The sequence below is a fragment of the Haliotis asinina genome, chromosome 9 (genome assembly GCF_037392515.1).
Source record: "Haliotis asinina isolate JCU_RB_2024 chromosome 9, JCU_Hal_asi_v2, whole genome shotgun sequence".
NCBI lineage: Eukaryota > Metazoa > Mollusca > Gastropoda > Lepetellida > Haliotidae > Haliotis > Haliotis asinina.
Genome location: NC_090288.1, coordinates 59,252,937 through 59,280,115, shown reverse-complemented (window position 1 = coordinate 59,280,115; position 27,179 = coordinate 59,252,937). Strand labels below are relative to the sequence as shown.

The following is a 27,179-nucleotide window of genomic DNA, read 5'->3' as shown; positions in this document are numbered from 1 at the left end:
CTTACCTCAACACTTCTCTAATGTATTGTTACCTCAAATAGTTATTGTTAATCCTGTTATTGTTGTATTGTCATCACATGCTCATCTCTGCTGTATATATATTGTACTCCCCCTGCCATTCCCCACACGCTTGAAAACGGTATAAGAATCTATACCGAAACGTCGCTACCCTGCAATAAGAAGTTGATCATCCATAAAAATTCTTGTCATCTTTATCTCAGCAACTTCTAGAATGCCTCTCAAACAGTTTATTCGGTCTAGTCTAGCTTGCATTACTGATCGTGCAGATATTTGATAAAGTTGTTTCAAATCACCGTATTTGTTTATTTTCGTATGTTAAAAACCTTGCACACAGTCGTCTATTACAACACGTATTACAGTGACTGTTATTAAACTTATTTAATCATGTAATGATTGTAAGAGCTACGTTAATGATATACGCTATTCAGAAAAATCCAAAGGCCTACACTGCTTACACTGAACAAAACAAGACAAAATATCACATAGTAATATCTTTTGTTCTCCGAGAATGCACTATGACCCTGTTGATGACCAAAATAACCTCGTTTCCTCCAATAGCATGGTGTAGTTGACATTAGGTCAGGTCTATTAGACCATAAGACCCACGGGTTTACTGGTCTAGTAGTAACAAATGCTCACGTCGAACCCTGCAGCAGCGACATCACACACACAGTGTTAAATTTAACACATCAATATGACCGTGTTTACTGTCTATTTACCTCAGTGTTTTCCTGGGTTAGTCTGGGGAATAAATGTGCACATCTGATGTACCTTTGTCATTTGACGTCACTTGGTAACAGGGCAATGGTATATAAAAGTGATGTGATCCCTTGGCAATGCTGGTATAAATTCTCATATGTTAGCATTTTAGGCAGAAAAACAAATTAAATCCCAGACACCTATTTCAGGATATAATCCGTTATCGAATGAAGGGGATTAAAACTAAATAAATAACAGATGGCCCTCAAAAACTGAGGTTCACCTTGGGACACAGGCCCGTACTTGTTTATCTGTCTGCACGATGCAATGGTGATTTTAAGTCTGAAAGCCATTTAAAATGATTCAGGAAACATGACATCTCAAGCTCAAGACGACCTGTCAGGTCCAGGAGGTCAATCGTGTATGATACCACACTTCATTTGGGCAGGGACGATTTAGTCCGATTGTTTATGTCAAAATCTAAATTCTCCTAGGCATTGGAAACCGGATTGGTCAAAGTCTACAATTTTCAACTTAATCAAGTCCCTCAAATGAGTTAGATGTATATAAGATATAGCTGTAGCGACTGGCCTGGTGCCCTCCAGATCAAGGTCACTACCTCGTTCCTGGTTGCCGTAGTTCGATGTTATTCTAAATAGGTCATTGTTCATGCGCTTCATGGTACAGGACTCATTAGCAGGAAAGATAAGCAGACGACACGAGTAGGGTGTTCGGTGTCGGAAGTGATACTATAGTCCTTGTCCAGCGCAGACGTACATGGGGCTCCATCAGGGGGTCCTATGCGGAGCAAAACCACTATATTCATAACACTTTAAGTTTTTATTTTGACCTTGCTGACCTTCCAGACGTTGATGGTGTCAGTAGCGCTTGTTAAGTGTTGACACGTGACCACACCAAGAACGACGGAAGACGAGGTTCTTGCAACAAAAGAGCACTGGTAGCCATGTCTTTAGAAACGCCAGTACATGTTTGCCACGACAGACGGACCCTCATTCTCCCTTGGCTGATGCAGAGTCTCAGAAAAATATCTCCCTTGAAAACCAATGTATTCTTCAAATATTCAAATGCAGTTTCTACATACAGTGCTAAAAGTGTTTACACTTGCGCTGTGGATCAACTCAACATGGGCGTGGTTTGAAACTGGAGAGTCGTCTGGGATGACGAGTGAAAGTAAGTGTGAAGGATATGTTTGTGATGAACTGAAGTGTTACATACTTCTATTTTCGATAAACAAACGCTGGTACACTCCAACATAAGTTGTGGACAAGCGTGTATGAGTAGAATGTATATTTCTGTGCGACACACATTGTACCTCAGGATGTCCTTGTATGTACGACCGGACACATCAGCTTGTGGTGATACTAAGGCCGAATGGTGTCCCAGTGGTGTGTGAAGTTACACACTCGGTCTCCTCGACCGGCTTTATGATACAAATAAAAGCACTAAGTATTCTGATTTGATGCTCAGAAGCCTCTTACACCCAGCACTTACAGCTTTTTCCATTTGTTTTTAATTTGGAGACACTGATAATACAAACTCATAATAAGTAATTTGAACAAATATTATTGTTTGTGTGCTCATCAGAAACAAATTCAAGTTTGTGTTTATTTCTTCATGTGCATACTCCGTAGTTGACCAGATGGTGGCAACATGAATATGTGCAAACACCTGGCTGCAACGCGCAGTAAACTTGGACAAAGTACTTTGACTTTGTGTTACAGTCCACACAACTGTGAATGGATACCTGTATATGTATGTATGGATGAGTGTGTCTATGTGTTCGTGCGTGCTTGTGTGCGAGCGCACGCACAAATGCAGGTATCAATGCATGTATGAATGCATGTAGTGCAACAAAATAGTATTGTACATGTATCTTAATTTGCAACCATCGTGCTTATACCAGACGTCCTTCTACAGCCATTGCCGGAATCATTTAGGTGAGGAAATACCTGCTGCCTGAACAGAATTTTCACAAGCATCTTGCTTTAGAGCACGTGTTGTCACCACGCAGTATTCGCGTGTGTGGATGGAGTGATGAAGCATCTTGCATAAAAACATGTGTTTCTATTTCACCACTCAGTGGTCACGTTTGGGGGTGAAGTGATGAAGCACCTTGTATAAAAACATGTGTTTTATATCTCACCGCTCAGTGTCCACGCGTGGGGGTGAAGTGATGAAGCACCTTGCTTAAAAACATGTGTTTTATATCTTACCACCCAGTGTTCGCGTGTGGAGGTGAAGTGATGGTGGGTAGAGAAGTTGTGGAGTCACCCGGCTTTCCAGAGTACTACCCAGCGGACCTCGACTGCATCTGGGTAGTCAAAACAGCCCCGGGGTGGCGTATCAACATGACGTCACAGTACTTTGACCTTGAGGACCAATCACAGTGCTTGTAGGTAGTAACGAAATCAATTGGAAATCTTTGATATGATTGGTTCAATTATACACACACTATATGGTGACGTGCCTCCAAAATGAAACTAATTTACTTTGAATTACTCTTTCCAGACCATTTGATGTGTTTGTTTTGCTTGTTTTTAATAACTATTTTCCGATTTTTAGAATGTTGATGCTTTGAGGAAAATGGTCGTACGAACGTACATTTTTCACTTAACTTTCATATTGAGATGGGTGGTGAGGTTGTGAGGCCGCTTTCTGACATGCGCACAATGTGTGAAGCCGATTTCTGGTTTCCTCCATCGTGACATTGATGGAATATGGCTAAAGGCGACTTACATCCCAATTTACTCCACACTGAGATACAGACGTGACTGTCCCTGGTAACAATTTGACTTTAGAGACATCATATTTAGGGTGTTCCAACATTAATACTGCTTCACAGGAACATGTAACAGGCTGAAAAAATATTTTCCAAACAAATAGGTTAACTTATTTATTTCAACAGATGGGATTTCCTTGAAGTAAAGGATAAAGAGTATGGACGAGCAAGGTATTGTGGGAACGAACACATCTCCTTCGTGTCCTCTTCTGACGTCATAACACTCCGATTCCAGACAGACGCAGCAGGCGATGGGATTGGCTTTAGACTCATCTTCCATCCTGTCCGATCAGGTATAAACGCCATTATACGCTGATTTACTCTCAACTACACTCCAATCGACGCCTTAACACTACTCTACCCTATATCTATATCTACCCTATACTACAGAGTATCGCACCCCACCACATACACAGACACAGACTGACAGACAGACAGACAGACACACACACACACACACACACACACATTACCCTACACTCTTAGTCACGCATACACTACATTACTCTACACTGTCAGACACACACTGTTTCTGGTGATTTTCCTAAACTATAATACAATTACTACATTCTGAACGTTAACTGAACAAAAATATCTAGTATCTAATTAATCTCAACTGTACCGATACGTGCCCAACAACACAATACCAAAATCGTTGCCATGTTAAATTACAGATAGAGTAACGCCATGTCCAAGACAACACAACGCCGCTATAGTTGTCATGTTGTATTACAGATAAAGTAACGCCATGCCCGAGACAACACAACACCACTGTAGTTACCATGTTAAATTACAGATAAAGTAACACCATGACCAAAGGGGCACAACGCCACTATAGTTGTCATGTTAAATTACAGATAAAGTAACGCCATGCCCGAGACAACACAACACCACTGTAGTTACCATGTTAAATTACAGATAAAGTAACACCATGACCAAAGGGGCACAACGCCACTATAGTTGTCATGTTAAATTACAGATAAAGTAACGACATGCCCGAGACAACACAACACCGCTGTAGTGGCCATGCTATATTACAGATGAAGTAACGCCATGCCCGAGACAGCCCAACAACACTATAATTGCCATGTTAAATTACCTATATAGTAACACCATGCCTGAAGGACACAACACTGCATGCAAACATACATTACAACACTGTGTAGGAGATAAGTGAAAAATATGGGCTAATCTTGTAGATGTTGCTGAGGACTACTGCAACACGACGCTGACGGGAGAAAGTGGGTTCATCACCTCCCCTGGCTACCCACTGTCCTATCCCTCGAGAGTTTTGTGCCACTACACTATACAGGTTTGTCAGAATTCAGAAATAGTTATCATAACTACCAATCCAACTGGTTTCTGAATGTTGCTCATTTTATCAGTCACTAGTTCATCTGGACCTGACTCGAATCTCTGACCGCAATGATATAAGTAGAATATCGCTGACTGTGACGCTAAAGAATAAACATGCAAAGTAACTAGGATATGAATTTATTAAATATCCAACCAATCAATCACTGAAATATCTCGATAACCCGAGAACTGTATATAAATCAAATAGTCATTCCGCTGGTATCTATGCTGTTTAAACAGGGCCCTTCACACAGTGTTGTCGAACTTCGGCTTATGTATTTTGAAGTCGAGACGTCGCCCTGTGACTTTGACAACGTTGCCATATACGACGGATCAAATACAGGTTTGTTGGAATTGTGTGAGCATTATTTTATCAGGAAAATACCAGCTACGTCATGGCGGCTTTTATTTAACGTTATTCCTTAGGGAACTTATGTTATTACAAGGTGGTCGATCGTGCATGCTTTTGTCTATGTTATCGAGGTTTAAAGAAACGGTGATGAAACACAAAACCTGTAATTTTGTAACCGTTCTTCCTGCGAAACATGTTATTTTGGGGATAACACTTTATCAGTAAAAATCAGATTCTTGTACTTTTGTTAAGTGGGGTCTTATCCGGGATTCAAATGCACCCTCTTAGAGTCAGGATCCAAACACCAGGACATAAATGCAGCTATCTAACCCACTCACCCAGGGCGACATCAACAAAAATGGAAACTCTAGATCCCGTACTCTGTGTACCCCTCTGACAAGTGTAAATTGGCACGACTCCCTCAGGCTCACGTTATACATAGCGACATTTCGAGATTGGTGATATGTGGAACCTGACTTATAGAGAGGGCGCTGGAATCCCCAAAACTATTAAAATCACTACAATCAGCACTTTGCTGAGTAAATGTTATCCCATATATTATATGTTGCATTAGGCCATTTTCTAAATGGCATTGTGGTATCCATTGTGCTCACAGTACATACTCGCTCGCTCCTAGATGATCAGTTATAGTTAAACTCGTAAACATCACGCCATATCAATTATTCAGACTCTGCGAGACTGGCTTTGTTGTGTGGCACGACCTCCCATGGCAACTGGACCTCGTCTGGACATCATCTTCACCTCGTGTTTACGTCGGACTCGGCCATAGAGACACGTGGCTTCAACGTCAGCTACCACATCATACTACTGGCTACAACCACTGCTCCAACAACAACTACGACAGTCACAGAAAAGACTACAAAAAGTGTGTGATTCAGCCGTTTTGTTAATGAGTAAAATAGATCCAACGAAACTTGAAAACACTTCTATACCTACACTTATTACCAGGAAACATTCTGTGTCAATTTTGCAGCGATGGAACCGTGTACAGACACTTTAAATGGCGGAGAAGGTAATTTCACCAGCCCAAGGTACCCGGATGCTTACCCCCACAACACCAAGTGCGTGACCTACATCCGGGCGTCCAGTCCAAGCACCATTGTTATAGAATTCGTCACGTTTGACTTGGAGGACAGTGAGAACTGCACATATGACAGAGTGATTTTGTCACCAGGTAGGATCCTTCACTGGCCATGGCTATCATAATCTAATGATATATGATCCATATGTACAATGACACAACGTTCTAATTGTCACAGTCACAGGGAACCAATACCATGACGACAGCGAGACTATCCTTTTGGGAGTTAGATGGTCAGAAAATTGGTGACTTGTCCATATTTCAGCATTAAGATAAATATTTCACGAGCTAAATCGTCCTAATTTGTCATTAGTACAACGGGTCGATAAGAATGATAAAATCACATTAAGAGTTTTCAATTTCGAGTTATGTTACTTGTAGATTTAAGTGTTTAACTGTATGCGCATACTGTAGACTGACAAACATCTCCAATTAACGCCTTCTTTATACATGCTTAGCTGTACCATGTTACCATTCACAGTTTTGATTTGTTTTGTTTCTTTCTTTGTATTTATTTACCTATTGAATGATAGAAAAATATTTCACTCCCAAACCCTCAAAACAAATGCAAAGAACAGATAAAACTTTTCCACCATTAAATAAAGTAAACAAAGTTCGCTAGCCCGAGTTCAAGATCGAAGGGATCAGCATCGATATGCCGAATTACTGATTTGTTTCAGATTTATACTTTGGCCCAACTTTATAGGTTTCTACTACTCTACATTCTTAGCAATTCTTGGGATATTGGCTTTACGACATCTTTGAACACCTTCCATGCATATCATTAATACGTTCATCGATAAGACAACTCAATATATGAACCGCCACAGGAAGACTGTCAAAATGTATGAAATGTATAACTTACGAACTCAGTCCGAGTTAGGAGAATTTGCATCGTAGCCCTGACAAAATTAACTCTGTGTGTGTTTATTCAAGCCCCACTTGGAGAAGCGAATGATACTATCAGTCACGTGATATGTGGGGACAGTGCCAAACAGCGCGTATTCACATTCGACACGACAGCAGTGACGGTGACCTTCACCTCTGACACTTCCGTCAACGCCGGTGGCTACGCCGCACGCTACTTCGTGTCCCCGCTACAGAAAGGTAAACAGCAATGTCTCCACACATGACTTGTTTCAGTGGCATGTTTAAAAGTTAGAAGTCAGATAGAACAAGTATATATGGATGACAACTTCTTTCAATACAGATTCTTGTATGAGTTATTCTTGAAAACGATACAAGAACCTGTATCGAAAAGTCCTGCTCTAGTATTAAAGAAGTAGTCATCCATATATACTTGTTCTGTGTCCACACATGGGTGCATTAGATATGAATATATTATGAAACAATACTTTCTCGATCCATGTATCGTTAAATACAAACAGCTTCAGCACGGAATAGGTATCGTGGGAAGGAACAGGAAGTAGATCTCGAGCATCACAATTCCGGAGAAGATACGAAATGTAAACTCATGATTATATTTTGAAGGTAGGTTAGAATATTCTGTGTCAATGCCACCGGGGAGACAGGATACGTTTACAGTTTTGCGGACACCTGGTGTCATCAGTATTTGATGGCACCCATGAAGATCCATGTTAGAATTGATCTTCAGTAACCGGTGCTTGTCGAAACGGGATCGTGTGGTCAGGTTCCCAACAGCGTAGATCGATGCTCATGCAAGTTGATCACTGGACTGTCTGGTTTGTCTCGATTATTTACAGACCGTCGTAATATAGCTATCATATTGCTGAGTACTGCTTAGAAGTAAACTCAGAATTTGCTGGTGATCAAAGATATTGACTCTGCGTTTAGCATAGAAGTCTTGTGAATGTGAAAAGAGCTTAAAATGGGGATTTTATGCTATTAAAACGATGCTGTCATTTTTAATTGTTGACGCTCGGCCTGAAATAATTAACCGATTTTGCTGGAATCTGCCCATAACGCATTTTGTTGTATTCTTCTGCAGAGTCACCCTGTCCACTGCAGTGTAATAACGGGGGAACCTGTGTTAAAGAAGAGGCTAACGACTGGTCCGGGAACACATGGAGGTAGCTGTGATATTCGATTTTGTGATATCTAAAGCACACAGGTTGTTTTTGATATTTAACAAACGCAAACTTTATATCAATGACTACATTAGTGATAATAATTCTACAACGTGGAATATAGTGAACACCAGCACGTCACGGCACCTCAACCAACTCGCAAGATAAAGGCAAAGCTTGTTCATTCACGCTTCAACAGACAACTGAATAAAGCTTGACCTATTCTGTTTATGTATTTGTATCTCGTATGCGTGTTTTTCGAGGTGTGACTGTCCTCGCGGTATCACGGGTGAAGAATGTGAGTATGAAGATGTCGTCACATGCGAGGACTACACATGTCACAACGGAGGCACATGCTACATTCAGGGCAACGGTCCAAAATGCCACTGTTTGCCGCGGTACACCGGAAGCCTCTGTACCACGCAGCTCATGTTGGTAGGGATCCCCATGCTTCAGTTGACCTTTGACAGGATTTCACATTTTGTAACGTTTCTTGAGATCAAATCAAACGTTTTTCCTGCTTAGAAATATAAACGATGGTTAAAACAATGGAGAATAATCATGACAGTCATCCAACTGGAGGTTGAATATGTTACTTTAAAAAACGTCTGTCACGTCGCGGTCTCGTGAAACCCAAACGTGAACCCAGTCCGCTAACGACATCAACATACCGTTGCGTTTTCTCTCATCCATCCTGGTCACACTACGATTGACCACACAGACTGCCCCATGGCTGCCTGTGTCCGGCGGTAAGTGAACCCCCTCGACCAGCGTCCTTGTGGTCTTCAAGCAAAACTTCGTCTTTGAAGTGTTGTGTATCAGCTTGTTGTCCATCCACTATGGGACGTGAGCCAAATTCTACAGAATCCATGTCTAACACAATAAAATCACGTCTGTCAGATCTATTACGCATGATCTGTGCAGCTATGATGTATCTAGGTTTTGAGGGGAGGAGCATGTCGCAGAGTAAGTGTGGAATGTTCTGTTGGTGTTGTTGTAGGAATCGGACAGAGTGACGTTCACGAAGGTGCCTCACAACATCACCATAGCGCGAGGTAGTAGCGTTCTCATGGAGTGTGCTGTGGAGGAGCCAAATGTTGGCATTATGTGGTCAGTTCTACATGACAGTGTCAAGACATGTCATAACTGTTGGATATAAATATGCGCCAGGGCCCTTTTCCTCACATTCTCTTCCCACACAGGTTACTTGTCATATCTTCCTACGTAGCGACTGTTCTAATACGACCAGTTCATGGTGCGAGTGTTCAAGACTCGTGACTGTAGGCAATCAGATTTAGTAGTGCAATCAGCTACCTTGTTTCAAAAGTGATCGTTCGCAAGATCTCGGTAATTTCCGGATGCATCGTGAAAACTAGAACCTATTCCCGAGCGCGATACTCAGATGTTTCTTCTAGACAGAACTCAGACACGCCATATTTGTTTCTCCACATTGCTTGCATTTGTCAAGTTGAATCTAGACCGATGTAGCACGTGTTCTGATTGGACTGAAAAAAGGGAGATAAATCTGAAGCCATTTTTGCCGCTAGGGGATTTTATGAGAACCGCGAAATATGGCCGTATTAGAACAGAGGTTCGTAGGAAGATATGACAAGTAAAAGGAAGAAAATGCCTTCCTCAAAACAACCGTAAGTTTTTTTAAAGTCGTTTTTAAAGCAGTCGAAAGTATGGGAGTCACGATCATCTAAGGGCTACAATCGCCTTAAGGAAAGGGGCCCAGTACTCTATTGCATGTCGTATGTGGCAGGGCTAGGATAGATGAGATGACTTTCTTCAGAAATGATCGATATCTTGTACCAGTCTGAGGTAGTAGTCAATGTACTGTTTTTCACCACTGGTAGTTATCAATCTTGTGGCTTCTTCTGTCTCAACCCAAGTGCAGTCCGGAAACCTTCTTCCATTTATCGAATATTGATCACAAGAATCCATATTCCAACTCAGGCTGCATCGGGACCGGATTCTCAGTGAAGACGACCACACTGAGGGGATCGAAGTCCATCCGGGCGGTGTTCTGCACGTGCCGGAAGTCAGTGACGACCAGGACGGGAAGTACACGTGTGTTGCTTTGTCAGGTGGCAACCTGTTTGAGATGTCCTCCTGGGTCACCCTTACAGAGCCATGCAAATTGCGTAAGAAACCGTTTTAATGTTTGGTATTTGGATTACAGTGTCTTCATATGTGAGAGTGGTAGGATTCAGTAGCTGCTGTCACAGCATGTCCTCATCCCTCCATAGCCCGTGATGGTCCAGGTTAGAATATTGGTCTTCAGTAACCCATGCTTGTTTTAACAGGCGACTAGCGGGACCGGATTGTGAGACTCGCTGACCTGGTTGACATATGTCATCGGTTCCAAGTTGCACAGATTGATGGTTATACTGTTGATCACTGGATTATCTGGGCCAGACTCGATTATTTACAGACCGCCGGTATATAGCTGGAATATTGCTGTGTGCGGAGTAAAACTTAACTCACTCACTCATCCACTCGTGCCTTCGTCGTTCAATACGCGTCCCCTGCTTAGAAATTCTGCCAATGTGCAGGTAGGACTGACATTCACTTCTATGGATTCGATAGGCGACCAGCACCAAGTATGTATTTACGATCTTCATATCTTTTTACTTTCGTACGAAAGAAAAGAAACGATAGCTGTTGGGATTGGGATAACCAGATGGCGCACACATGAAAACCTGTTTTGCTAGACTAACAGCTAGTCTCTGAAATGAACATATTTTACTGAAAAAAACGTTCATTGCGAAAAAAAATAATATAATGAAATGGAACCCTGAAACTTTCATCATTTTCAGAAGCTATGGAAATCTAGACTTGCCACATTTTCTAGACTTGCGTGGGCTTTCTTGGATATATATACTTCAGGGTCTGTACGACAGACTACTGTTTTGCTTTTTTATCGTTTTAAGCAAAGACACGTGTGCGTGATATTGGTTTGTTCTGCTATGCCTGCAGATGTTGTTTGACACAATCTGTGAACATAATTATCTGTGTCGCTATTAGGTGTAGAGAAGGCGCCCCAGAACATGACCGTTGAGGAAGGTGGCAGTGCTATACTCCAATGCTTTGTGCCCGATGCGGAACACACCATGTGGAGGAAGAATGGGGAAATCATCAAGTTTGACCGAAGGAAGAAGGTATGTATACATGTGTGGTGAGTTTTGGTGAGAACGGTAGTCTTTGTCACAATCGAACAGGGCATGAATGGGATGGGGCAGCGTCAAATAGGGAATAATGGAAACGTGACGGTGTCACAGGGGACATGATTAGAATAAGGAAGTCAGCAGGGGACTTGATTCGATTGCGACAGTGTTACACGGGGCACTTTCTGGATGGTTGAACTGATCTGCAGATTCCGAGGTCACGAACCTGATATTACATTCTCACGAACCATCAACACTTGATCTTCGTGTATAGTCACCCATCAAGTTTATAAAGTAACATACGCAGTTATCGTCCGTCCCGTGGTACAGTGCCTCACCTCGGTTTTGCATGTCCCGATGAGCAAAGCGTTCGTAACGTTATGACCTAGCGAAACTCTATAGTTTATCATACATAGGCTTACGAATGTCATATTCCAGGTGTTTTCATCTAAACTAAAAGCGGTAACCAACAAACCAACTCATCTGTACGTCTTCCTTGTCAGATTCTGGTGAACAACTACCTGGTACTCGACCACATTGTGGAAACGGATGCTGGCGAATACACGTGCGCTGCACGCGACTCAAACGGCTGTTCCGCCAGGGTATCCGCCATTTTGACAATAGATGGTATTGGCCACAAGAAAGGTTTGTTGATATCAACATAGTGTTTTGATTACAGATATCAAACCAAAACTCCATTGCCTACGTCCCATGTGGAAACAATAAGCAGTTGTTTCCTTATAACCACAAGCGTATGAGTAGTGAGTGGGTGAGTGAGTGTGGTTTTACGCCGCTTGCAGGAACAATCTAGCAATATCACGTGTGGGTACAACCATGTGAGGAATCGAACCCGAACTTTGCAGAGACGAGCGAACGCTTCAACCACTAGATTACCCCACGGCCTCTTGCGGTCAAGATGCTTCGTACAATCGGCTTGTTGTCATAAACACCCCATCTCCGTACCCAAAACGGTCTTAGAGCAGCATCTGTAATACTTCTTTGATAGGCGTTACACTCGACCTAATGCTAAGGTTGCTTTGAACGTGTCTAAATTCTGTTGAAAACTGATGTAAGATGATGTAAGATGAATGTTTTCAGTCTGGTATATATATATGTACTGTTCCATCGAGCTCCCTCCTGTACTGGGGCGGTTAGAGCGTTCGCCCATCACGTCGAAGACCCGGGTTCGAATCCCCACATGGGTACTATGTGTGAAGCCTATTTTCTGATGTCCCCCGCCGTTATATAGCTGGCATATTGCTAAAAAGCAACGTTAAACTAAACTCACTCACTCACTTACCCTCCTGTACTGACACTGCGACTAAAGCATCTTCAGAGTGGCTACCAAGGATCAGTCAAGTTCCACGATTACTAATTCGAATGTTTGTGTTGCAGCGTGTGGGCGGCCTAAGATGGTGAAGGAAGTAGGTCGGGCGGGCCGCATTGCCAGTGGTAAGGAAGTCCTGGAAGGGGAATCCCCATGGCACGTCATCATCAGAGACAAGAGACATGTAAGCCATACCATTTACAATCACAACCGATTTATCTTTCCGGAAAAATAGGTTTTCAGATGCATGTTCCTGATTCTGATTCATTTATTCTCCATAGGACCAGCAACCGTGGTATAAGAGTGAATTACAGGGTATAACAATACAGTATGATGTGCAAGACGGCAGTACATGTACTGGGTACACCAACATGACAGTGAAAGGCTATGACACTCGTGACATAATAATATTGATAAATTTAGCGAGGGATTTCAGTTCCTTCATTTTACTGGATAAAAAGAGTAATTTGAAAGACTGGATACTGGAATTCTTGGTGATGTACAGCGAAACATGTAATGAAATTGGTGGCTATGGCTGTTTCTATTGGTATATTGGTCCAGCGACCTCTTTCTGTTGGTAGTTTATGATTTGTAGTTCTTAATTTAAGTAAGGGATAAGAGATACATCTTGGTAGATAAAGGTAAGTTTCAAATTTAGGTAATTTCTTGTAATATTTAAAACAAAATCCTTTCGAACTGTTAGTAACAACTATTACCTGACTGAAAACAATGGGAGAATTGTGTCGATCAAACTAACCAACCAATGTCTGTCATATAGGCTTGGCATTAGTAACACATATGAGAGGCCACAGTTGTTTTATGTTGATTCAATGTGGCTAACCCAACGAGATTCGTGGTTAGAAGATCTACTTGATGTGATAAATGTTCAGAAGGACTGAAAGAATAGGTAGCTGTAATATCTGGAGTATCTTTATATCATGGCACCCAGAAAGTTAATTGTGACTGGACTGAGTATTGGTTCCACACATGTAGGGGCCGATAGTGGTAACAGTGTTTGTAGATATATGACAGTACATGGAATCATATCACATAGCACTCACCCCGATGCGGGGGAGCCATATCCAGATTAAATCAATGGCAATGTCGGACGTGTACTGATACAAACTGACACTCTGGCTCTAAGCATTTAAGGAACTCACTAACTGATTTAGGTTTGCTAAGCAAACGCAAAAAAAAACATTTCTTGCGAAGCGACATTTACACGACTTGTAATGGGCTGAAATCAGCAGAAGGTATTGCAGTTTAGGAAAGCCTAGTACTATGGATAGTCAACTTCTTTATTTGCAACAGGTGCGTTTCTTTGTATAGGTATATCAAACATGTAATCGGTGTTACTGTTAGTACCTACACTGAAACGCCATACTCACTGCAACAAAAAAGTTGACTTTCAATACATTTAGTTTTTCTTCATCTTTACAACTTTAGAATTCCTCTCAAAGAAGAAATTTCAATTAGTTTAAACAGTCAGTATTCAGATTTCTTAAAAATTACTAGTTCCAGAGATGACATATTCTATCATATTGTCTCTACTCTTTGAAGAGCAATCGGTTACAATAATATTTTTAATACACACAAATATCATCGAACTGTTTCATCTATTTCATCTAAACGCAACCTGTTGTTATTTCAGACTGCTGCATTCTGTGGCGGTTCACTGATCAACACCCAGTGGTTCTTGACCGCAGCCCACTGTGTCGAACAGTTCGAGAAATCCTACGGTACTCCATTCTCTCGAGTAGACGTGGACATTTACGTCGGCACCGTGCGCTGCGACGGCAAACAGGGCATACGGCGTCGCCTTAAACAATACATTCTTCATCCTGAGTTCAAGGGACATAACTTTGATAACGATGTTGCGCTGTTCCAGCTTGATCAGCCAGTAGAGTTCAGTGACCTCGTAATGCCAATATGTCTGGAGAGGGAACTTCTTGTGAACGAACTACTTCGCGGCGGAAGAGTCGGGATGATTACAGGTTGCGGTAGTTTGTATGAATACGGCATGTCTCCAACATTCCTACGCGAGGTTACCATTCCATATGTCAACCGACCCGTTTGTGAAAGAAGCGCCAGAAGTGTTAACACATCTTTCACCCCTGGAATGATTTGTGCTGGGTACTCTCGGCGCATGCGCGGTGATGCCTGTCATGGCGACAGTGGCGGTCCCTATGTCATGGAATACGGCGGTCGGTGGATTCAGGTGGGAATCGTTTCATGGGGAGTCGGGTGCGACCAGGAAAACCAATATGGCTACTATACACATGTGTCCAAGTATTATGACTGGATTCTAGAGAACTCAATCGAGAAGGAGGTAGAAGACAACGACATGGACAACTGATGTGGGAGGCTAACAACAGAGGCCATATAATAGATCTATTGTATGGTCTCTGCTTACAATGAAAACAGCCCTAGGGGAGCATTTTACTTTCAATTGTGTCAGTACCTCTGTCGTCGACCTGGGGGGCTCCCTAATGACTTGTGAATGACTTGTACAAGACCAAGCGGCTACGAAACCCAGTGTTCACAAGATGGCGGCTACATTCTAAACCAGATAAACAAACACAACATCCGGGTTCTTGTGTGTTTCATGGTATCGAGCAATAATGATTCTATGGCCCGAAATTAAGATTGTAAGAGTTGTAACAGTGGAAATGGCTAGCTGGTAACCTCTCGTATACAGGTCAGGTATTCAGTGTTTAAAGAAATAAAACTGTGTTTGTAAAGTGTCAGAAAGACATTTGTGAAGGTCCATACTTTTGAAAATTGGAACTTTAGGTCAAATAGACAGCACAAGCATTCTGTGCTCAGTATTATGCCTGCGTGACGTATTTCGAGACAATGTTTCAGGTTCATCAATAGCCGTAGTAATGATGTACGTCTGAATCTGGTCTGACAGTTGTAAATATGTTCCATGGTTATCAAATCTTATCTGAGGTTGTGTACAGTATTTCACTCGGTACAATTTATCGATGTGATAGTGGTTTCCTGATATGGCAGATTTGGCCTTTATATTTTGTATATGTACTACCATGGCAAGTAAACGCTATATGACTCCCCCGTGTTGTCAAATGTAGTCCAGGTAACGGGCGGCAAACCATATATTACCGAGTCTGGACCACACAATCCAGCACACACAAGAAGTCACTGAAGGTAGATCGTCTCGTACAGCCAGCACTGGGAACCTTTTGACTCGGTCAGCATAACGAGCTGTTGTCGCGTCATTCATCATCCTGGACCACGATTCTGGAACACCAGAGTGTCACCTAAATGGTCAAAGCCGATTGGACTCCACACCAAGATGCTTGGACCAGCTCACGAGTCTCTTTCACTGGGAAAACAGTTCCCCATAAAACAGCTCCCCATTGTCGGTAACACCAATTTCGATGCAGAGCCGCCCATTGCAGTCTGTTTTCGGCGGTGATGAGCGGTGAGGACAGAACCAGGATAAGGTCTGTGCCAGAAGAGGTTTCTTCCACGCAAACGTCGACGCCCTACATCAGCACTGATGTGTCTGTTGTGAGTCCCTATTTTCTTGCGTGTTTTTTTTTCGTCACCCTGGGGAAAAGATCCTGCAGATAATTGCGCACATTGTGTGGGCCTTGACGTTGTGATGTCACTGAAGGTCGAACATTGCGTGAGCAGTCTGTGTGCTGTCTGTGACTTGATACCCCTCCTGCTGTCTGTAGACTATCCTAACATGAACATTAAAATGATTGGTTACCCTCCATGCAGTCTGGACTACTTGCAATCGTCTAACAACTTGGTTCCTCCGATCTCTGTTAAGTCGTGGCATGGTAACTGTGTCAAAACAAAAATGATTTCAGGCCGGTTTTGGACTCGCTTTCATTGGTAGGGTTGTCACAAAAGGCACGTGCATTTTCATTTCCACGAATATCATTCAGAACCTTTTGCCATGTCTGCCTTTTCCGTTTCGTTTGGTCATTATGCTGTTTCATCAGAAAATGCTTTCATTACTGTTTTCACTGACTACATTATGTAATGACAGGCCATATAGTAACACCTCCATCAAAGTACAATTTCCACAACGTTTTGTCATTGAAGTAGAAGTAATCTTTGGTGAACGAAAGGCTCCGTATTTCAGAAAAAAGACATCGGATGCGATACATCATCGAACATTTTGACATGGAATTGTGAAATACCGGTACTTGTTTCTTCTTGCTCAGAATGCCTCCTTTGAATATTTTCTGTTTCAGTCTGAACTTTCACAACAAGAATAACAAGTCTGTATGGATGATCAACTTGTTTATTGTAAAATTGGGGCGTTTCCTTTTTCTAGAATGCCTCGCAAACAGTTGAATTTTCACATTATGTGACTTTAGAATTGAACTGGCACTTCAGTTAATGTCAAAATGGTATTACTTTTGAAATGTGAAAACAGAGTCTGCACTCCATGAAAACCGCTGGCTATGCCTTGTATACATGCTTGCAGAAATATTATTTAAACACTTTTTTATTGGATTCAACATACAGGTAATCATAAACAAATTTTGTTCATTGCATACACTGGAAAGTCCAGAGGGTTTTACTACATGCATTCTGGGTCTGTCTATGACTTTCCTGCAGTTGACATAATGAGTTGTATGCTTCTCTCAAGTGTAACACAGTCTCTTCCTACCCTGCTACACAAAGGCGTACTTCAAACCGTATTGCCCTCCCAAGACGCATTCAACATATATATCTTACCGTCATGTCAAATGTACAAAATGTCATTTATTTTATTTCGAAGATCGCTACCCATTATATGCCAGAAATCGCCTGGATTTTTAAAATCAGTGAAACATATTTTGACAAGATTAAAACTGCTATGAAAATAGTTAGTTATGTTTAGTTTCAGTGTGCAAGTGATTCAACACATAAAATAGTTCAAATAAAGCAGTTTAAGTCTGTAAAATGAACTATGTACATAGTGAACTAATATACAGCTAATTGAACATTTTTTAACTCCAGCTACTGCATCCTGTTATGGTGTCATACAATTGTTAAAAATAGAGCTTCTTGGCAGAGAGTTTGGTGGTTACCATGGCAGCAGGTAATATTTTTCCAGTTGTCACCCTCCTGCAAGGATGACACTGAAACTTGTTAATGCATCATGAACCAATGAAATCATTCGGGGACACCAGAAATGGGCTTCTCACATTGTGCCCATGTGGGAAATCGAACCCAGGTCTTCAGGGTGATGAGTGAACAACTTAACAAACAGGCTACCCCACTGCCCTTGTCAATGTGGCATGATAGAATAATCTGTCCAGAGGTGCAAAAACGAATAACATGGCTGAATCATGCAAACATGTAAACGAGTGTTATGGAAATCCACCGTGAGGAACCCTGCAGGTATATCACAGCCACCTATAAACAGTCCACAGCTTATGACACCATGACTGTTCATCAGATCATCAGCAAAGTCCATCATACACAACATCTGTTGTCAACCAGGAGATCAGATGTTAGCTTCAATATACCCAAACAAGATACAAGATGATTGTTGTTATCTGGTCAGTTCAGCATCATTAAAATCATGGAACTGCTAAGGGCTGTTCTCCCATGACTTACCATTAATATTACAGGCCCACTTGTAACAAGACTGCTTTGATTCCTGGCAATGTCCACAGTGTATGGACCTGGTACCCACAGAGTAAATAATATTGTGAAAACAACCCCAAAATATTAAAACATTTTGCAGATATTTCAAGTGATCTGATCCAGATATTTCTTGAATACTTGTTTCACACCATCTTTCTTGGCCATTTGCCTGGCTGTCTGTCCCTGCTTGTCCTGGCTGTCACCAGCGCCATGTTGCAGCAGAAGCTCCACACACTCTGCATGCTGCCCACCACTGGCAATGTGTAGAGCTGTTGACAAGGAGTAAATGCATTTAATGCTGTACTTACAAACATGAAGGGTTGAGATATATGCTCTGAATCTAATATAAGCTGAAGGAGTATCACTAAGAGGATATGATATTATGTGTCCTGTATTCAAGCATGACATCAAAGGGGCAGTGACATCAGAGATTCAAGCATGAGGTCCAAGGGACAGTGACATCAGAGATTCAAGCATGAGGTCCAAGGGACAGTGACATCAGAGATTCAAGCATGAGGTCCAAGGGCAAGTGACATCAGAGATTCAAGCATGAGGTCTAAGGGACAGTGACATTAGAAATTCAAGCATGGGGTCCAAGGGACAGTGACATCAGAAATTGAAGCAAGAGGTGCAAATGCAAGTCACACATCTTGCAATAAGCAGAATGTCTCTCACCAGATCTCTGCAATGTATCTAGCAGACGGACATTAGCACCACGTCTCAACAAGCATCTCATGATAGCATCCTGACCCTCCTACAAACAAAGGAATTAAGGCACAATGTTGGTATGGACAAAGTTGGCAACTTTTATTCAAAGTTTTACAAATTTTTTTCAGAAACCAAAGCCATACACATTGTTTTGGACAGGAATAGTTTACAATCAAAACTACAGTGGAAGCTGTCAAAACCGACATCTGTCTAATCCAGCAAGTTGTCAACACCTTCCATGGTTTGTACATTTATCATCAGCTCTGCAATCTGGCACATTACCTAAAACGGATTATTTCCTCAGTCCCAATGAGTGCCGGATTAGACAGCTTCCACTGTAAATCATAACAACAGACCGTCTAGTTCTTGAGATGAGACACAGGTAGGTAATTATAAACACAAAAGAAGGCAGAAACAACCTACGTATCATATCAAACAATCATGCTTGATTGGTCAGTGGATAATTGATGGCTAATCCAGTGGCTCAGAATCAGCCAGGTTATACATTGTAGTTTCCCGGTTGTGAGTGAGTGAGTTTAGTTTTATGCCACACTTGGCAATATTCCAGCTATATGGCGGCGGTCTGTCAACAATCAAGTTTGGACCAGACAATCCAGAGATCATCAGCATGAGTATCGATCTGCACAACTGGGAACCGATGACATGTGTCAACCAAATCAGTGAGCCTGACCACCAGATTCCGTTGGTCATCTCTTACAACAAGCAGAGTAGCCTTATGTGGCAAGCCTGTGTTGCTGAAGACCTATTCTACCACTGATCTTCACTGGACGTAGTGTCCAGGAAAACAAGAATGAGCTACAAGGACATATAGATAGCATGGGATCATATGAGCTACATCACAAGAAATGTATCTTGCCTTACACTAACCAAAATCTCTGTTGACTAACACAAACATAGCAATAGACCTTGCAAAACTATCCACGAGAATCATCCACTTCAAAAATGTCTGTGTATCAATGGTAGGTGGAAGTGATCACAACTCACCTTGGCTGCCACATGGAGGGGAGTACACTGAGTTGTGGATGTCCTGGTGTCTACAGACATGTGGAAGGTGTCCAGAAGAAAGTCAAGGGCCTCCAGCTGCCCTGCCTCAGACATCAGGTGTACAGGTTGACGGCCCAGCTTGTCCTCTTTCTCTACATCAGCCTGCAGAAGCAACTGCTTCACATACAACTTGATACACCGAAACACCATCACACACAAAAGAATGTCATTGCACAGATTGAACAATAACAATAACATCAACTCTCAAAGTACATACAGATCACAATTTCTGTATTCTCTCAGCCACAAGTTTAACACACTACCTGATTTACTTAGCTGTATGGCTGGCTAATATAAGTGATAATTGGAATATCATTGATGAAAACATCATGTATGATTATTTATATGAAATTTGAGTTTTTAGTAACATCATACATTTTTTTTGTGATAGAAAAAGGTTTATGTTAACTTTTCGCACACAATATACAAGGTTATGATTTTATTTACAGTCTACGTCAAAATTATGTTCAGGATGCAGTTTTGTTGATACTTATGCAAAAATATGTCGCCTCTCACAGTGATATGAAATATATCCATTTCTTTCAGACATTTCTTTTGAGTTTTGGTCAAAGTTACATCTCAGATATTTACTGATAAACGATCGGTATTTAGTTAACAATTATCACTCTCTATGACCTGTATCAACCTTACTTTGCCTTACCTTGTGTAAGGTGAGCAGAACTTGTGCTGAGTCAACATATCCTGCTCTCAGTGCATCCATCAAAGGTGTTGTACCACAGCTGTCAACCATGTCACATGGGTAGTCACATGACTCAACGAGGAACCGTACAACATCGGTACAGCCATTGAGTGCTGGAACCCACAAAGTCACAGAAATCAGAGGAAGACTGAAACACTGTGAAACAAGTCAAAGTCTTTAAATAATAATCTCACTTATCAGCACTGCATTGTATGTATACCTGCTGTGTGGAGAGGCGTTCTTCCGTTTTTGCTCACAGTGTTCCACAGCTGAGCATCATGATCAAGCAATAGTTGAAGGATGTCCACACTCCCTTCCCTGGAGAGTACAACACAAGATTATACCATCTCCACATTCCCTTCCCTGGAGAGTACAACACAAGATTATACCATCTCCACATTGCCTTCCCTGGAGAGTACAACACAAGATTATACCATCTCAACATTCCCTTCCCTGGAGAGTACAACACAAGATTATACCATCTCCACACTCCCTTCACTGGAGAGTACAACACAAGATTATACCATCTCCGCATTCCCTTCCCTGGAGAATACAACATAAGATTATACAATCTCCACACTCCCTTCCCTGGAGAGTACAACACAAGATTATACCATCTCCGCATTCACTTCCCTGGAGAGTACAACACAAGATTATACCATCTCCACATTCCCTTCCCTCCCACACTCCTTTCCAAGAGGAATACAAGACATGATACATTATCTCCACGCTCTCTTCCCAGGTGAATACAACACATGACATACCATCTCCACACTCCCTTCCCTGAAGACTACAACACATGACACACAATTCAATCTCAAACAATCCCTTTTAATGACACACAACATTCTCAGCACTGGGTATAAATGACTTACAAACAAGAAAACGCTCACAAGACAACAGAGCAATTTAAACAATAGGCTGTTCCAACTAGGATATTTGATGTTTCATGTTTTGTCTTCAGTCGAAACTATGGTAGTACAGATTTTATGCATTTTCAAATGAAATCACATATTCCAATTAATCATGGTACTGGTGACAGAAAATGGTTACTGAAAACCCTGTACTCATGGTACCTTGCTGCAATGTGAAAACAGTTCCATCCATCCTTGTTCCTCAGTGCAGGATCAGCTCCCTTCTCTAACAATGCTCGGATAACTTCAGGGTTCGTCTTTGTGCATGCTAGCATCATTGGTGTCCTTCCATGGCAAAGAAATACATTTCAGCACGCATGAAAAACCAATATTACAGTTAGGTTCTGAGTCCAAGAAACACACTAACATGAAGAATGCAGACTGAAGTGAGCATACATGTCATGAAATACGGTGTTACTGTTTTCGACAAGTTGATGTAGTCATGTCATTAATCACCACGTAGTGACAAGTAGATCAGATGCCCTCCAATAATTTTGAACTCATGCCCATACTAAAAATGTTAGATTGTCCTACTACAGATTGTCATGTTACCATGTTTATGTCACCATCTAAAATGATTGTTGGTAGTTGTATGGAATATAGTGTCTTTTTAGGGTAGAGACCCTACAGTGTATAGATTGTAGGTGAATCTGTTACACTGAATGCACATACCAGCATAGAAACAAGATGTTGTAACTCCTTCTGACTGAATAATAACTGAAAAGTGACCCTAAAGGATCATCTGTGCATGTGAGTATGGTTGATTCAAGGATGAGAACAGGTATGAGTGAAAATACAGGTGGACGCAGTTGAGGGAAGCAGTTTTAGAAGACTGACAATAATGACCCCAGTGCGATCCAATCCACATAAAATTCTCATCCATGTAGAGCAACGGATATTTTTGGAAAATGTTTTAAGCTGGATATGGTCTGAAATGCATGAACGGCTCAAACTCAGCCTTAAGTAAACATGGCTTCTCAGACCAGATTCCACAGTTATACCAGCACTTAACAATAAAAAATTTGACAACCTGTTGGACAGTTATGTATTGGATCATGGTAAGACTTCTGCCTGTATCTCCCCTCAATTAAAACGAGGAGGAAACATTTTGACCTACAGCACCAGAAACTTTAAAAATATGTCATAATACTCTTTTATGTAATTGTAGGTGATTTGGATTGGGTTGGGTTGGGTTCTCCTCCTCACAAGAAGTTGTGGTGCTGTATTCTGAAGGTGCTCTGTTAAAACTAATCCTTATGAGATGAGAAATATATACTCTTCAAAAAAAAGTAGGGGGACCTGAACTTTCAATTTGATTAGGAAGTGTAAATGTTAACAAAGGTTTCAAGGACAGACATCTTATGAACACACCACCATTTCCCTCTATTACCACCCCTAAACACAACACATGATATGCACGTGCACAACGCAGTAGCCCCATACACGTGCATTGTGTCCCTTTCTTGATTTTGACGTTTTTTCCAAGAAGGTTGAGAAAACACTTAGAATATTAATTTTGACACACACCTTGCATCACACATTTGTTAGTGTTTGTTTCTAGTTGTTTGTTTTAAAATGAAAATCATATACATGTACATGTAAATTATATGCCATCCACCAATCATCTTTCAAAAGCGACTACATTCCTGTATTTGCATGGAAGTGCAAATGGTGATGCACTGTCAAAAAAATGTAATATCATCATATCAACATTGATTGACTCCGATAAATCTCCTAAATGACCCGTCAAGGTTCCGGGGTAGAATAGGCCTTCAGCAACCCATGCTTGCCATAAAAGGCGACTCAGCTTGTTGTAAGAGGCGACTAACGGGATCGGGTGGTCAGGCTCGCTGACTTGGTTGACGCATGTTATCGGTTCCCAATTGCGCAGATCGATGCTCATGTTGTTGATCACTGGATTGTCTGATCCAGACTCGATTATTTACAGACCGCCGCCATATAGCTGTAATATTGCTGAGTGCGGCGTAAAACTAAACTCACTCACTCACTCCTAAATATTTTCAATTGTTAATAAAAAAATTAAAGTTCCCCTACATTTTTAAGAGTATATATTCCTGTGATATATTATTTGGCAGGAATGAAGTATAATGGTGGAAACAGGCGTAACTCTGTCCTGACAATTCATACTAGGACCCAGTAGTTCAGCCAGCTAAACGTCCTGTTCCTGCCAAGGCATACACTGGTGTGGAACACTGTATGTACAGGTTGGGGAAACCTACCAATCTGACTATAATAAGCCAAATGGGATATTATAGGCAGTTCTGCCTATTTTGTTACAGGCCAATCAAACTATAGTAGGACTTGTTTCTAATTATTTCACAACCTTTCAATTTCCACAAAAGATAGTTATATCTGATCATAGAGATGAACATTTAATGGACCCAGTGACCATATATCGGTATATGTCCCTGATGGACTTCTTCAACTTGGAAAAAAATATGTTTGGACAAAATATATATAATGTTCAGGAAAAGATGTTTTATTTAGAACACAATCTTTCATGGATTTTCCTTCTCATAAATAAAACATGTCATTACGTTTCAGTGAAATTTCTCGGAAATATGACAGTTCTCATATTTAATTAGCAACTTCAGAACATCTGATGTTGGAACTGATGTACGAACTAAGGACACAGATGAGTGAAATTTATAGCCGGCATCGTTCAAAATGCCCCATGAAAAAGATAGAAAAGAGCCACTACTCAGGTATCTGCTTACCAATCAGCTCTTTTAAGACAATCAACAGTGGCGCCATAATCTAATAAATATCTGACAACATCAATTTGTCCAGCTTGGGCGGCTTCGTGGAGTGGTCTTTTGCCGTCCAAATTAACAATTTCAGGGTTGCCACCTTTCTCCAGAAGTAAACGAACCAGATTCAAGTGACCATATCTTGAAGCAATGTGCAGAACGGAATCTCCAGATTTTTCATGTTTGTACGCCAAATAAGTGTCCGCATCATCACGGAGCCTGAAAAAGTTTTCATCGTTAGTTTGTGCAGCTTTGTAGATGTGAGACATTTGTTTAGAGTTATCTTCTCTTGGTTTATTTATCGCATATATCATGCAAAAATCTCTTTTGAAGCCACTGACAGGGTTTCTCAGGAAGTGTGACGCTTGAAAATGTTGCAGTTGTTATGAATTATCTTAAAAATTGTTTGCTAAGGATATATGTAGAAATATCACAAGTAATATGAATGTTTGTGTTTGTAGATGGTGTAGGAGTTACAACTAAGGAAAGATGGCTGAAAATGGCACGGAAAAGAAATAAGGGCAAACGTATGAATGAGTCCAGTGGTGATAACATCGAAAACATTGAGGAGTCAAGATCAGTCACCGACACCGAAGCACAAGAAAACAGGCTCAGGCAAACGTACTCGGAGACAGGGGACAGTACCTGGACTTTTAGTGAACAAAGTGCAGGCCCAAGGCCAGATGAAACAGAAAGTAGACAACCAGTGGACTGTCTTTCCGGATCTCATCAATCTTTTGAAGCTCTGGCGACAGATGAAAATATTCCTAGCACCAGAGTAGGGTCCCTCTCTTATGCAAGTACGCGAAAAAGAAAAATCCACCTGTCTAGTGCAGACTGTCTTTCACTTACACAATCGTCAAAAGCCCTGTCTAAACCATTCGAAATTCCCAAAAGTAGTAAGGATCCAAACCGAGGCCTACAACCCAGAGTTAGGAAGAAATCAAGAAATGTCTGTCGCTCAAATGACATAAGACATATCAAACATGACGTCAAACGAGTAGCAGAAGGGGGTTGCAGTTTTCCAAATGAAAATGTTAATGAATCATCAGTAAACTCTCTGGTGAAGAAAGGCCAGTTTGTCACTAGTACCTTTGAACATTCTGGGGAAAATTCTGTCATATCATCTTCAGGACCCACCCATCAGCAGACAGGGTTTGCAAAGGCTTCCAGTTTAATATCCAGTCAGCCAGTCAAAAATGAAGCAATAGGAATCCAGAAAACACACCAAGGCTTATTCCCGTCAAGTCAACCTAGCAGCAACTTTACAGCAGCATCTAGTTTACTTGGATTAACAGCATCTCAGTTGGAGACTGGGGGCTTTCAGTCATCAAAAGGTGCGGTGAACAGTATATTCAAAAGGAGAAACAGTAAATTGCAACGTGCAAAGGACAGTGCAGGACCAAATCAGAAGAATATTTCAAGTTTCTTCACCAAGACAAAAGTTCACTCAACATCACCCGTAAAGATTAACATGGAGACGTCTAACAATATTAAGGAAGAGAATGAAGACTTTGTTCCAATAACTTACGGAAGCCCATCAAAGATGTATTCTCCAATCAAACAGATGTCAGGTGCCATTTACATCAGTGATGACAGCTGCAGTCCACAGTCCTCACAGACAGACACACATGGACACTCAACAAAACATAAGTTTCAGGAGAATGCTTTTGTGAAAAAACTTTTCGATGGTCAGAAAGCTCTGGCTGCAGGAAAGTCATTACCAAAGAAAAGAAGAATGGATACGACTCATACTTCTCAGTCCACAGTATCAGATTGTTTGACAAATGCTAAACTAAACACATCATTTTCAACTGATAGTAGCAAAGCCAGTAGGCAAACAACAGAGACAATATACAAGCAAACATATGGGCTACTTGGAGTGGGTTCTGGATCAGCATTTACAGATGTAAATTTACAAAACATAACTAACTATTTTGAATTTCTGCCCATTCATTTGATAGAGCACATATTCTGCCAACTTCCAATTCTTGATTTGTGCCTGAACAGCAACAGGGTGTGCCGACAGTGGAATGACATTATTTCTGATAGAAAGGTATGTGACTTGGTGCTAACCAAACATGATGTTCCTTGCTGCACTTACTTGGTATAAACAATCCTGCCCTGTATGTCGTATGTACTAGTAGTTAGGATAAGATTAATATATTATTTTATATTTTTCCAGAAACAACTTCATAATGAACAAATAAACATGGAACAAGTTATGGTAGTCATGGTAATTTGTTGGAAAAAGACCTGGGTGCTGTTGTACTAACAATCTTACTGCTGAGACTGTTGAAAATTATGTTAATGTATGATCACCAGTCATTAATTAAGAAATACAGTTCGCTCTGCCACCATGTATAGTGTAATAAAGCACACTTTCGCCCTGAACTATTATAGTTAAAGCACAAGGATGCTTACGAACTGTATTTCTTTTCTAAGATGCCGTATTTAATAATTTCTAAGCCTTATTTCGATTAATCTATGGGGGAAAACAAACGACAGCGTCTGTGACCTAAATTAA

General features: G+C 41.2%; 3 protein-coding genes across 3 annotated transcripts in view; 2 read left to right on the top strand and 1 right to left on the bottom strand.

The window, feature by feature from the left end:
* Positions 1-1,463: 1,463 nt before the first annotated feature.
* Positions 1,464-15,947, top strand: LOC137295540 (suppressor of tumorigenicity 14 protein homolog). The gene is made up of 16 exons (XM_067826925.1): positions 1,464-1,911; positions 2,962-3,133; positions 3,647-3,813; positions 4,720-4,832; positions 5,117-5,219; positions 5,917-6,114; positions 6,223-6,423; positions 7,267-7,437; positions 8,300-8,381; positions 8,642-8,813; positions 9,379-9,488; positions 10,338-10,525; positions 11,409-11,542; positions 12,052-12,193; positions 12,944-13,059; positions 14,527-15,947. The coding sequence occupies exons 1-16, from the start codon at positions 1,785-1,787 to the stop codon at positions 15,229-15,231; spliced, it is 2,901 nt and encodes a 966-aa protein (XP_067683026.1). The 5' UTR covers positions 1,464-1,784; the 3' UTR covers positions 15,232-15,947.
* Positions 15,948-17,143: 1,196 nt separating this feature from the next.
* Positions 17,144-24,958, bottom strand: LOC137295541 (ankyrin repeat domain-containing protein 16-like). The gene is made up of 7 exons (XM_067826926.1): positions 24,620-24,958; positions 22,044-22,166; positions 21,188-21,285; positions 20,929-21,080; positions 20,208-20,369; positions 19,170-19,248; positions 17,144-18,763 (listed from the first exon to the last, which is right to left on the bottom strand). Exons 1-7 carry the CDS (start codon positions 24,919-24,921, stop codon positions 18,600-18,602), a joined length of 1,080 nt encoding a protein of 359 aa, XP_067683027.1. The 5' UTR covers positions 24,922-24,958; the 3' UTR covers positions 17,144-18,599.
* Positions 24,959-25,115: 157 nt separating this feature from the next.
* The window catches only part of LOC137296049 (F-box DNA helicase 1-like), a 59,746-nt gene continuing 57,682 nt past the window's right edge, over positions 25,116-27,179 (top strand). Inside the window, exon 1 of the mRNA XM_067827695.1 lies at positions 25,116-26,708. Coding sequence (XP_067683796.1) covers positions 25,152-26,708 — 1,557 coding nt within the window. The 5' untranslated portion in view covers positions 25,116-25,151. The remainder of the gene's footprint in view (positions 26,709-27,179) is intronic.